The sequence below is a fragment of the Ziziphus jujuba genome, chromosome 11 (assembly GCF_031755915.1).
Source record: "Ziziphus jujuba cultivar Dongzao chromosome 11, ASM3175591v1".
Classification (NCBI taxonomy): Eukaryota; Viridiplantae; Streptophyta; class Magnoliopsida; order Rosales; family Rhamnaceae; genus Ziziphus; species Ziziphus jujuba.
Genome location: NC_083389.1, coordinates 26156904 through 26170326, shown reverse-complemented (window position 1 = coordinate 26170326; position 13423 = coordinate 26156904). Strand labels below are relative to the sequence as shown.

The window sequence follows — 13423 nt, the reverse complement described above, 5'->3', positions numbered from 1 at the left end:
AGTAAGAACTTCTATAGTGGCATGATATAATTAGTTGTGGAACTAAGCAAAAAATAAAATAAAGAGTAATATTATAAACTCTTCATTAACACAATAATATTGATCCAACATAAATTGGCCTTTCTTTATTAGGCTTGCACCACATACTTGTTGGTCAATATATCAACCTCATAATGGCCATGCACCACGCATTCAATTTGCTAACCAAACACCTTATTATGCTTGTGTTGCTTTTATTATTTATTTTTTTATTTTATTTTATTTCTTTCTAAAAAGGATTTCCAGTCCATTATTAATTCACTAGGGTTTGGGTTATTTTGTTTTTGTTTCTGCTGATGAATACTTTTCAAATCATATGGGTTTCTTCTTGAATTTGAATTTCAGTTAAAATAACTGCTACAAAACTAAAAATTCGAAAAATCTTAAAACAAATTAATCGGTGATTATCTCTTTTTCATTCTTATAGTTTTTGAATAATAATTATTTGAAAGCTTCTTCTTTATATTTGTCATTAGATTGTAAGGTAATTATCCAATGATATAATGGTGTTCAAATTTTCAAATACTGGAAAATCAATTACGACCAAAAAAAAAAAAAAAATTGGGAAATCAATATTTACTTAACAAATTCTGTATGCGTAATAGTACAACACTGGTCACTGAAATATTTTTTATCCTAAATTCTTTTTTATTTTTTAATTTTTTTTGGTTAGGATATGTGCTCTTTTGTTACTCTTTAACACTAAAAAATACATTATCACATTATTTTATACACAAATTTTGATAAATAAAATCAATCCATTTAACTTTTTTTCTTCCTCGAAATACACAAAATTGTGACTGGCAGTTTAAGTGGAAAAACTTAACTGTTTAAGTATAAATAAGCAGCATTTATTGAATGCTAAACTTTAGCCCCAAAAAAGAAAAAAAAAAGAAAAAAGAATAAATAAATAAAAAGAAAGAGAAATGGCATGGGAAATTTACCAGTTAAGTGTATCGGTGCTGATTGTCCAACAAATCCCTGACCCACCACTAAAATCAACAAAATGGGTCTTTCCCTCTCTCTGTTTTTAAGGCGCAAGTACGGACCCCACCAATACATTCTTATTTCTCACCCACCACCACCACCAATCACAATTCGCCACGCCAAAAAACCAAAACCCACTCGATTAAGCATTTAATATCATCACCTCACGTGACCTCCTGGTGACGTGGTGAGTTTTCATTGGCTTACTCGCTTACCCTGCACTGTCTGTCACACGAAAAAGAACATACAAAGAGGCAAACAGAGTGACCGTGGGAAAAAACGAAAAAAGAAAAAAAAAAAAAATTTGACTCGGCTGGTGGTGAGCAGATTGATTAGGTACTTGCTCGGTAGTTGCTCTGCTCCTCACTCACTCATAGAGTCAAAAAAAACAAAAAAAAATCCAAAGACCAAAAAAAATAAAAAGAAAAAAAAATGAAAACATTCAAAAGGGAGATCCACATCCAAATCCATTTTTATTCCTTTCCTCTCTTTTTCTATCATTCTTTTTTTACTACAACAAAATTAAGGAAAAAAAAAAAAAAACACCAAAACAAGAAAAACAGGGAAAGCAAAAAAAACACAAAAAGCAGGTTTAATTACACTGTAGAAGTTTTTATTAGTGTGCTTTTGTTTCCTTTTTGTAGGAATAGATAAGAGGGAAGAGGTTGAAAATATTTATTATGATAATTTATTTTTGATTTATATATATAAATATATATATATATTTATTTTTTTGACTGTGCCTGCCCACAAATTGTGGGCAACTCTAAATCATTGCTCTCCCTAACTTTTGTCTCAAAAAAAGCGAAAGCCCCTTAAAAACTCTTCAATTAGCGTATGCGCATTCTTTAATCAAACACACACCCATTCTTCATATTTTATTTTTCTTTCTTCTTTTGCATTCTCTGTTTGAACAACAACAACAAATAATAATAATTAGGGTTTTTCTGGTTTTCTCTGTAAAAACTCGGATCGGAAAATGTGGGAAAATGTGACGGAAAAATGAGTCAATGAGGAGCTTTGTCGGTGAGAAATGGGGTGTGTGTTTGGGAAACAAGGTTCGGCCAGGCCTGTAGGGAAGGAGGTTAGAAAAGAAGAAAGTGGAGGTGGAGGAGCAGAGGTTCGGGTTGTGAAGAAAGCGGAGGTGAGCGAGGTTGCTCAGAATGGTGGAAATCGGAACCAGAATGAGGAAGGTGGAGGTGGAGGTGGAGGTGGAGGTGGAGGTGGAGGAGGAGGAGGGAATGTTAGGCCTAAAGGAGAGAGGAAGCGATCTTCGAAGTTGAATCCCAGGTTGAGCAATCCTCCTAAGCATGTTCACGGCGAGCAAGTCGCCGCCGGTTGGCCATCTTGGCTCTCTGCTGTTGCCGGTGAGGCTATCAATGGCTGGACGCCTCGTAGGGCTGATACTTTTGAGAAGCTCGATAAGGTAAAGTTCGAAGTTTTGAGTTAGTTTTGCTGATGCTTTGTGTGTGTTTGGCTGTTGAGAAAATGTAGGGTTTGTGGTGGGTTGGGGGGGGGGGGGTGTGGAGGGGAAGAAAGAGGAAATTTTTGAGGTGTTAAAATGGTGAAAAACAGATATTGGGTTTTGTTTCTATATTTGGTATCTAAAGACTAACTGTCAACTTGAAATAGCAAGTAAAGTTTTAATTGACCCTTATTGACTGTTTAGAGTTCCAAGACTTGACTTAATTTTGATCTTTTGGTTTTCTTCTTTTGGAATATGATTGGCTTAGTTATATTTATGTTTCTTAAATCAGATTGGGCAAGGTACATACAGTAATGTATACAAAGCTAGGGATACATTGACGGGGAAAATTGTTGCATTGAAGAAAGTTCGGTTTGATAATTTAGAGCCTGAGAGTGTAAAATTCATGGCGAGGGAGATTCTCATTCTGCGCCGTTTGGATCATCCAAACGTTGTCAAATTAGAAGGTTTAGTGACTTCAAGGATGTCTTGCAGTTTGTATCTTGTATTTGAGTATATGGAGCATGATTTGGCAGGACTTGCAGCAAGTCCAGGAATCAAGTTTACAGAGCCTCAGGTGCAGCTAAAGTTACTTTTCTTGCTTTTACTTTCTGCCCTTGATTTAATTTCGATATGATAGTAAAGCGGCAAATTGTATATATGAACATGGCAGGTCAAATGTTATATGCACCAGCTACTGTCAGGACTTGAACACTGTCACAAACGCCATGTGTTGCATCGTGATATTAAAGGGTCAAATCTTCTTATTGACAATGGAGGAGTCTTAAAGATTGCTGATTTTGGATTGGCTTCCTTTTTTGATCCTAATCATAGGCAGCCAATGACCAGTAGGGTAGTTACTCTATGGTACAGACCTCCAGAGCTTCTTCTTGGTGCCACTGATTATGGTGTTGGTGTGGACCTATGGAGTGCTGGCTGCATTTTAGCTGAGTTATTAGCAGGGAAGCCTATCATGCCTGGTCGCACAGAAGTAAGTTTTAAACTTTAAAGGCTTCTATTCATTCAGTTAGTTCTTTCATAGCTCTGACTTGTCACTTTTAGATGCATGGTCAAGCAGCTTGATGCTGTCGGATTCAATCTGTTTATTTGGATTTTGGGTGTCTTGAGCTGTTTCTTTTGGGTAAAATTAAAGACCAGTTGGTTTTCAATTAGGTGGAGCAGCTGCACAAGATATTTAAGTTATGTGGCTCTCCTTCTGAAGATTATTGGAAAAAGTCAAAGTTGCCGCATGCAACCATTTTTAAGCCCCAACAATCATACAAACGAAGCATTGCAGAGACATTCAAAGATTTTCCACCATCATCATTGCCTCTAATCGAGACCCTTCTTGCTATTGACCCAGCAGAACGTCAAACTGCATCTGCTGCATTGAGGAGTGAAGTGAGACTTCACATCACTAAAGAATTTTATCTTCTCAAGTTTCTCTATTCTGTTGTCATTGCCCTTTTTGTTCGTTCTATTATTGAATTATCATCCTAAGTTACATCCTTCCTGCTAGTTTGCTTCAAAATCAAGTTATTTAGGGTTTTGTTGGCGGTAGTTTATGATCAAACTTGATATAAATTAAATAGTTTTGTCTTTTCTTATTTATATTATTATTTTTTTTTCTTCTTGCAGTTTTTTACAACGAAACCTTATGCCTGTGATCCGTCTAGCCTTCCGAAATATCCTCCCAGCAAAGAGATGGATGCTAAGATACGTGATGAAGAAGCTAGAAGGTGGAAGATTGCAATTAATCTTTACTTATGTTGGTTCATTCTATAAAATTTGGCTTTAGTTTATTAGCCAACCACATGAAGATAATATCTTGTTATTGTTGTTTATGTATCTTAAACGACAATCTGAAAAAAGTAATGAATCATATGTATCAATAAACAACAATCATATGCACAGGTATCAGCAGGAGTTTGACAGTTTTCACATGCTGCTCAAATTTAGTGTTTTTATCTCTGTTGTATCTTTCATTTGAAATGTTTTTGAATCTTTTACGTAGGTTGAGAGCTGTTGGCAAAGTTAATGCAGATGGCATGAAGAAATCTCGGCCACGAGATCGAGCTGTAAGGGCAATGCCTGCTCCAGAAGCCAATGCTGAGCTTCAAGCTAATCTTGATGTATGTCTGATAAACTGCTTAAATTTTCACTTGAAATTCCAATCCATCAGGAACCACATGCTTCCACAGTACTGTAACATTAGGCCACCCAATATTGAACTCACAGAAACCTAAGATATGTATGTTGAAGCACAAAACTACTCACGTAACAGGTGTACATCTGGCTGACACAATCATACACCTACAACTAAGCTAACTCACATTATTCACCCATCAGAAAGTGCGAAAGCAATAACCCATTGCATATCATCGAAACAATTCGCATAGAATCTCACTATCATGTATGAAAACAACCCAAATATTCATTTTCCTAGTTTACCTCTATGGAAGAAAATACCATTGCTGAAGGAAGCAATTAAATATCTCCAAGGGGATAAGCTGGATGATTTAATAATTTAACAAAGTGGGTTGTTGGCTATCTATTTGGCCTTGACTTCATTCTTAAGCCATCTTTGCGGATGTAAGCCTTACATATATAGTACCTCTCTCTTTCTCAGTGATTTAAGCTACGAATTCTTTCTCTTCATGCTTAAAATAGTGCATTCACTTCATATATTCTCCTCTACCCTGACTCTCCTTTGTTTACTAAAGCTAAAAAAATCTTGTATGTATCTTCCTCCTGCAGAGGCGGCGTCTAATAACGCATGCAAATGCCAAGAGCAAAAGCGAGAAGTTTCCTCCACCACACCAAGATGGAGCACTTGGCTATCAATTAGGTTCGTCGCATCATATTGATCCAGCTTTTGATCCGCCTGATGTTCCATTCAGCACAAACTTCGCATATGCAAAAGCACCCATTCAAACTTGGTCTGGTCCATTGGTGGACCCTGCTTCAGTTGGGGCTCCACGGCGAAAGAAACATACATCTGGTGATACAAGATCATCAAAAAAAGATTCCAGGAGATAAGAATACTGCTCGGATCAAAGACAAAGATGGTAGGTAAATAATTTCTGTGGTTTTATAGGGACAAAGTGATGAGGCTGCAAATGCTGCTGATTCAGTATCTTAAATCCGAGCCGGGAAAAGCCAGTTAAAATTGTATTGAGAGGTTATTTATATATCTTGTATTTTCAGTTTTCTCATTTCTTATTATTATTTTTTTGTATGGTGAGAAGCTTTTTTTACATATGTATATTTTTTATTATTTCTCCCTCTGTGTTAAAATGTACTCTCTGTGTAGGTTAGTTTGGAAAATTTTTAATAAATTTGTTTTGGGAACTCCAATCTTGTTCGGTTTAATATCTAGTTTCGTTAAGGTTTATTATTGTACCTAGTCACACTTGTCAAACTCAGTGTGGTTTATCTTCTCCGTCCGTGAGCTCTGTCTTAACAATAAATTCCCAAAACACGATTTATTGTATACACATGGAAAGGCCATTAGAAATCAATGTAATATAATTCCTATAAACACCATATAAAATTAACCGAGGTGGATATAGAAATATATGGAATATTTATATACCACACTAGAAAAATTTGTGGAGTACTTAGAAATATATAGAAATCTAATTTCTTCATACAATTCCTCAATACGCCCATACAAATATCTCTGGGTGCATGTGCATTTAGAAATTTGAAAATGATTCCTCTCCGCTGAAAATTTCGTGGGGTTTTCAGAAATAAGATGAAACTCCACATTAAGAGCTACGCAAAGTTCTAGTTTTTGATTTTTATTTTTATGTAACATAAAGTTCTATTCTATACCATCCTACCATATGCATGTCCTTGATAATTTGGGTGTCGGTCAAAATACATATAAATCATTGGATATATTAATTGATTACATGTAAACATTAGATATATCTTGTGAATTAATGATGGCATTTAATGGTCAAAATTGAAATCCTCTACTTTATTTATAATCCATGATCTTTTATTAGACTTTATTTATAATCTATGATTTTGTAATAGAGCCGCTGTATTGAAATCTTATTGTGTATATAGATGTATATATATATATATATATATATATGCATGGAAGTAGAATTAATTATTAGGATAGATACCACAAGAATTATTTGGTGGACGAACACGGTGCAAATGAAGTATTTCGAAGAATTTGATACCACCTACCATTCTATGCAAATTGAATTATATTTTACCGAGTTTGGCCAACCAAGGGTAGCTGCCTCTACTTCCTTCCTCGTTTGGGTTTTCACTTTTCAGCTTCCTCACAAGTACGTATGCTCTGGCCTTTTTCAGAGCCATATTCTTCTTTCTTTATTTATTTTTTAAACAAATGTTATTATTGTTATTATTATTTGAAAACATTTGAGTCGCAACATATCCGAATATGGAAATTCCCTTTGATGCATGGGGTTACAATAAAAATGATACATGCAATTGAAAATTTTAACAAAAAAGAAATAAAAATAAAAATTAGTCATTTATATTATCTTAGAAAAATAAAAATCATGGAATTGGGAAGGTGGAGAAAAAATTGCTGCATTATTTTCTATATTGACAAAGAAGCTATTGTACAAATCTAACAGCAAAACCAGAAAATAAAATGTTTATTGTTGTTTTGTTTTCTGTAACAAGAATGGTAGGTTGAAGAAGAGCAGTTGCAGGGGTTTGAAAGTTAGATTGAAGGGGGACTAGAACCATTTGGAATTCCACATTTTATTTTCTAATTTTACAAATGTTTTCTGTCAAGGCCATCAAAAACTTGTGCAATATCATGTGCTTGTGCTTCGTTTTTCAGATGCATTACTCTAAACTCACAACTTTTAGATCTCTCTCTCTCTATATATATATAACAAGTGGCAATCCTTACTACTTAACTGTATCTTCTTCTTTTTCTTCTTTCTTTGATTAATTCTCATACCAGTTTCTGTGCTCCAAGTTTTTGGTATGTCTCATCTCACAAGTAGCTGCAACCTTTGTAAGTAGGAACTTTTGAGAGCCTAATGAGACCACCCGGACCCGGACCCGGACCTGGACCGGGACCTGGACCTGGACCCGGACCTGGGTGGGGTCCTCCAGCACCGGCGGGCTTTCTCGGTGGCTTGTGTGACACCATATCTTCCTGGTATGTAGACTCTTTTCAAATCACAATTTTATTATTATTATTATTATTTTTTCTTTTTTTGTTTTTTTAAGGAATGAAAACGAAGTTAACGACTTCTTTTAAAACGTAAATAAATAAAAATAAAAATAAAAAGATCTGAACAAATGAGCATATACTTTCTTCAACATTTTAGAGCTAAAATAGTTTTTGTTTCCCAAATTATGTTTTTTTATGGCAGCCTTGCCATCTTGTGCTGTTGCTGGTTGCTGCAAGACTGCTTTGGTGGTCGACGTGAGCCTTCTGCAGAGCCAAGAGATCCTCCTCCAGCTTGGCCAACTCCTTCACCTGGCCCACCTCCACCAGTTCCTTGGCCACCTTCTCCTCCCCCACCACCCCCACCTGGCCCACCAGGCCCTCCTCCACCTCCTCCTCCTCCAGGACCTCCACCAGGACCACCTGGACCTCCTGGTGGTCCACCTGGCCCACCAGGCCCACCACCACCTTAAATTGTTGATTATAACAAAATGGCTGCTTTCGGATTCATAATGGAGGTATAATGTAGGATGGATTGATGATGTGTGGTGTGTATGTTTTCTCTAATTACATCCGTTAAGACTTCTAATATTAAGCTAATCTTCAAATGGAGTGGCATTTGTGTGGATTTCATTTTCATAGTTATACACATATTTATAATGTGTTTTCTTTTTAATTTTATTTTTATGAATAAAAAAGATGTCTTCTAATTAGTACCAGATTAAAAATCTTATGACATAATAGTATAGAATCTTTCAAAACAATAATAAAGTTTGTCGAGATTGGAACCATAGCTTCAAAATCCACAAATGTAATAATTGAGTTGCTTTATTTTGTTAAGCTACCGCCATTGTGGAATATAATTATAATGTCTGTTGCAATGTTGCTTGTTTATTTATTATGTCACCATCCTTGCACTGCTTTGAACATTAAATTTGATACAATCTTTAACATTTTTCAGAAGACCAAAAGGCCCACAGTAGTCATATTTCATAAGTTTGTCACATGCATGCTCTGACAAATGGAACAATGAGAAGTTGGCAGCAAGATTAGCATCATAATTTATCTGAGAATCAGAGTTTGTAAAATAACTGACTGTGAAAGTTTAAGATAAACGTAATTAAGGACATCATAAAAACATGTAATGAGATTAAGTAGCCAGTCACTTTCCATTGATATTTAATTTCTCATGGTGAAAAACATGTTCTATTTTAGTTTTAAAAAGCTACAATCTAGATTGAACTGAAATGGAAATTTTCTTTTCTTTTATTCTTTTTTTATCAGGCTGTAGTCGAAATTCAACCATATTCTCATATCATTGAGACTAAAATGCACATATAATCAATTCTTAAACTATAATTAAAACTAAAATTGGTATGGATGTTTAAAATAATCCAATATAACTTTTTAAACCAATGACAGCGATTCCGGTCTAACCGGAATGAGGCATACTGGGCCATTCAGACTTTTAGAAACCAAATAAAACTGGGCCATTCAGACTTTTAGAAACCAAATAAAATCAAGCACTACTGTTTTCTTTTATCATGTAAATAAAGAAGCTAATAATGGAAAGGCAATAGGCATAGATGATAGATGGGTCCTACAATCACGAAATTGGGGTTTTGAAGGTGATGATCAAAGTCATGTTCAGGGCATGAATCATTCAATATAAAGCATATTTCAACAACCCATGACAATAAAACGTAGACGCTTCATCTCTGCAACTTGTTTGATTGATCTAATTATTCAAGCCACGTGTACCCACACATATTTTTTTAGTTGTCTATAATTGTTATGTTACGTGATAAATATTGTTATCAGGCAAAAATAAATTATTGATATAAGTTCATCCAAATTTGAAGAATGGTTGTTTGGGAGTTTATAACAATGAGCAAAATAATTAAAAGATGGATAGAAAGGAAAAATAAAAGAACAAGATATGTTCTTCTTTTGGCATCTTAGAAAGTTCTCCTTGTCCGATCTTGCAATGAAAATTGGATAGCAAAGCGAAAAAGAAAGGTCACTTAATTGCAAGGAATTAAACAAAAAGACAAAAAGATTGCATATATTTCTTTTACTTTGAAGTGATGGCAATGTCCATTCTTTTAAGGAAAAGAAATTGGTTTCTTAGCTTGCTTCGAACTGAGAATTGGGTTTTTAACTTTCTAATCTTTTCATGTGCTAGAAAATGATCAGCATCCAAATCCCCTTTAAAATTGCTATAGAAATTAACAAAACCAGATACTAGTATGTCACAAGAAGAAAGGAATATACACATATGCATATCAATTTGGTTTCTGAGGTTGCTTTGTATGACTTTTACTTGGTCTGTCATTTAAAAGAAAAATAAAAAAAGACGAAAGAAAGAAAGAAAGAAAAAGCACCCGAAAAATGTGACACCAGGGAAGGAAAAAGAAATTAAAAAAAAAAGAAAAAAAAAAGACACTTGAAAATTCTATGGTTGAGAGTTGAGGCTGAATTCGATCAAGGCAGAAAATGAACCTTACGACCAAAAACGCCAAACTATTAATCATATACTGTGGGCCATTTTCCAATAGAAATGTCCAAACCATTCACTTCAATTGGATTACAAATCTTTTGGGACTTTTGCTTTGCAGCTTTTTGCTGTAACATGGTTTTTATTTAAGTAGACGTGTCCTTGCTTCCACCTCATTTTCTCCACCCCTTTCACATGGTAATTGATCAGTACCGCATCTTAGTGACAATTGCTTTCTACCTTCCAAGATGTTAAAAGGTGAATTATATAATTGGTCCCTCGTTTACAAGTCCACTCTTGATTATTTTTTTATCTTTTAGCTTTTTAGTCTCTCAATTCACTAACATATTTTAGCTTTGTTTATTCAAAATCACATCTTTTAAAAAACCAATTTATAACAAAAAAAAAAAAATTAAAATATAGTTTGAAGGTCAATTAATAACATTTCATATAATTTAAAAATTTAATCTAATATGGACTAAAATGCTGCAAAAATTGCTTAAGAACCAGCCGGTAAATGGTAGTATCGTTTGTGAACCAATTGTGTGATTCACTCAAATCTTAAACAACTTTAAATGGGATCATTTAGAGTTATTATGTTTTACTTTGTTCCAAACAAGAGACATTAGAAGAGAAATATATTATCCATCTAGAACTAATACTAAGCTACTAGAAACTATGCTTTATATATATCGTTGAATTTGTTTCCTATGAACTTAAATTTTTGGGATGATGAGCAATTTAAAATAGTATTAGATCCTTGTAACCAAAAGAAATTGTGGTCAATTTTTGATACCAATTGCATTTGTAATGCATTATAGTACTAATGCATCATCGTATTAATCTGTCAGAAAATATATTTGATATGATCATTAAATAGTTTTCTATCAATTTAAATTTTGAAATAAATGATAATTTAATATAATCATTATAATAAAAACCATTCAACTTAATTATAATTATCGTAGATCTTGAAAGATTGAAATGAGGATAAGTTTCACATCAAGTTGGGTGGGTAAAGATTCTGTGAACCTAAATCTTCAGGAGATAGGGTTTGATTTCAATCCTTAAAAAGTTGTGAATATGCATACCATAAAAGAAAGCCAACTGGAGGCTATTGTTTTTCGTTACATACCCAGACAAATCCAAAACCTCCTCTATTAATTTGTACCACCCTCTCTCAGCTTCCCATGTGGTTTTTGTTTTCCTAAAAACAACCAAAACAGCTCTGAGACTTTTATGTGGAAGAAGCAAACAAAATCAAATTTAGGCAACCAAGGCTTTACAAAATATTAAAAAAAAAAAAAAAAAAAAGATTTCTTATCCACCAAACGTCTGTATCTTGGTGAATAGTAACGGCATCTGGAAGTCTGGTGTGTAGATGAGTCAGCAAAGGGACAGAAATATGTAGTCGTGACCAAAGACCACGTGTGAAGCCAATCCAAACCTGCATCATTGAAATTCTGAATATATTAAAAAAGAAGCGGTGGTGGATATGGAGGTAGTTGGCAACTTGGCCATGAGAAATATCCCTTTCCTTCTTTCCCTTCTCTCTTCCTAACTTTCCACGTCAAACTCTAATCAATCACCCAGTTTCCACAAACAAATGCTCTATTCTCAGTGAAAAAAATAAATAAATAATAATAATAAATAAATCTTCTTTACTCCTTAATTTTGCTTTGTTAAACAATAATATTTGTGTATTAAAATTGTCAATCAAAATTTGTTTATGAAACGATGTAATATTGACTCTTTTATTATAAATTTGGAGTAGAGATTTTTGTTGAGCATTAAAATTTTTGTCAAATCATTTCATAACCAAAATTTAGTATAAAAATTTGATTACCAGAGCCAGTAGTTATTTTAAAATACACAAATCAACAACCCAGAGAAAATCGCAAGGACGATGAGACTAAGAGAGCATTAATTAAGTGATTCTATGAATAAGAGTATCCAACAAGAGGGTGACTAGATGTATATTAGTACAGTCTACTAAGATGTGTCAACTAATTAATTATTACATATTCCCAAGAGATATATATATAGTCAAAGTTCTGACATTGCTTGCCTCCAATTTTTGATAAATAATCAATTTAAGTGACTTCAATTTTTGATAAATAATTAATTTAAGTGACTTGTATTGTCTACTCATGTCGAGTGTGGTACATATGTAGAAGAAGAAAATTCCTCTCTTCATAATTGTATACCTTACCATGGTCATGCATGGCATTTGCTGATAAAAGTAATAGAGGAATGGTCACTCAGGGAACAAGGGCTAGTGACAAGAGATATATAATGCTTTTTTTTTTTTTTTTTTATTTAATTTCTCAAATTGAATGTTCCCAACTTCACTCCTTGGTTATATATTTAGATTTTTTAAATAATGGTTTTATTTTATTTTCCCCTCAAGGTCCTAGTGTTTACTCTCATTTATTTTTTAATTTTTTTAATTTTTTTAATAAAAAAGAAAGAAAGAAGATAATTAAAAGTTTGGATGGTGACATTTGTTTATCATAAAATTAACCAGTGAAATGAATTTAGACATAATTTCAAAATACTACATGATAATTTTGTTTTATGTATATATATATATGTATTATACCATTTACTATGATGGGATTATGTATTTAAAAAAAAAAAAGATTATGTATTTAAAAAATCTACATGGTAAAATAGAAAATCTTGTAAAGAAAAAGTTAAAAAGTCTCACACGGTGAATCTTTCCTCAAAATAGAAACAAAACTAAATAATTGAGAAATACACTGTTCCCCCAATATGAAATCACATCAGTTTCAATGAATCTATAAAATAAAACCAATATAAAAATGGATTAGTTTTTCTAGTTATTAAAAATAAATGAGACAATTTTGAACCTCTTTTTTTTAATTCATTGACACATGTCATCAAAAAATTTCAAAAATCATAGCACATGGAAATGAGCCTGACACGTTGATTTTATAACAAATACAAAACAAAAGGTGCCTAATCACACCCAGTATTAATGATTCAACAAATGGATAAATTACGAATTAAAATAATAATAATAATAATAATATTTAAAAAACAATTAACTAAAGTTTACCGTAGAAAAAAAAAATCCAAAATAATTATATGCGGCTCAACTTTCGGTACCCATGCGATGACACGTGGCGGATTCTTTTTGGGTCTCTTTTTTTTATTGGTCCAGAGGAAAATGAAAAAGCGCGTGAAATAAGTCGTTGCTCTTTCTCTATAAAATGAAAAAGTTCTCATTTTTGTA

General features: G+C 33.4%; 1 protein-coding gene across 3 annotated transcripts; it reads left to right on the top strand.

Annotated features, from left to right (window-relative positions):
- Positions 1 to 1758: 1758 nt before the first annotated feature.
- Positions 1759 to 8469, top strand: LOC107426917 (probable serine/threonine-protein kinase At1g54610). Of its 3 annotated transcripts, XM_060812718.1 has the most exons (9): positions 1764 to 2225; positions 2256 to 2452; positions 2784 to 3068; positions 3165 to 3482; positions 3665 to 3892; positions 4130 to 4230; positions 4506 to 4623; positions 5249 to 7655; positions 7873 to 8469. In XM_060812718.1, the coding sequence occupies exons 1-8, from the start codon at positions 2060 to 2062 to the stop codon at positions 5528 to 5530; spliced, it is 1695 nt and encodes a 564-aa protein (XP_060668701.1). In that variant the 5' UTR covers positions 1764 to 2059; the 3' UTR covers positions 5531 to 7655; positions 7873 to 8469. The 3 variants fall into 3 exon arrangements, with proteins under 3 accessions (XP_048321330.2, XP_060668701.1, XP_015892712.3); XM_016037226.4 differs by having other exon boundaries at positions 1764 to 2452; XM_048465373.2 differs by lacking the exon at positions 3665 to 3892 and having other exon boundaries at positions 1759 to 2452.
- Positions 8470 to 13423: the final 4954 nt, after the last annotated feature.

Coding starts and splice junctions, on each gene's coding strand:
- LOC107426917 (XM_016037226.4), top strand. CDS start 2,060: ATGGGGTGTGTGTTTGGGAAACAAGGTTCGGCCAGGCCTGTAGGGAAG. Junction 3,069..3,164: donor TCAAGTTTACAGAGCCTCAG/GTGCAGCTAAAG, acceptor TGAACATGGCAG/GTCAAATGTTATATGCACCA. Junction 4,231..4,505: donor CGTGATGAAGAAGCTAGAAG/GTGGAAGATTGC, acceptor TCTTTTACGTAG/GTTGAGAGCTGTTGGCAAAG.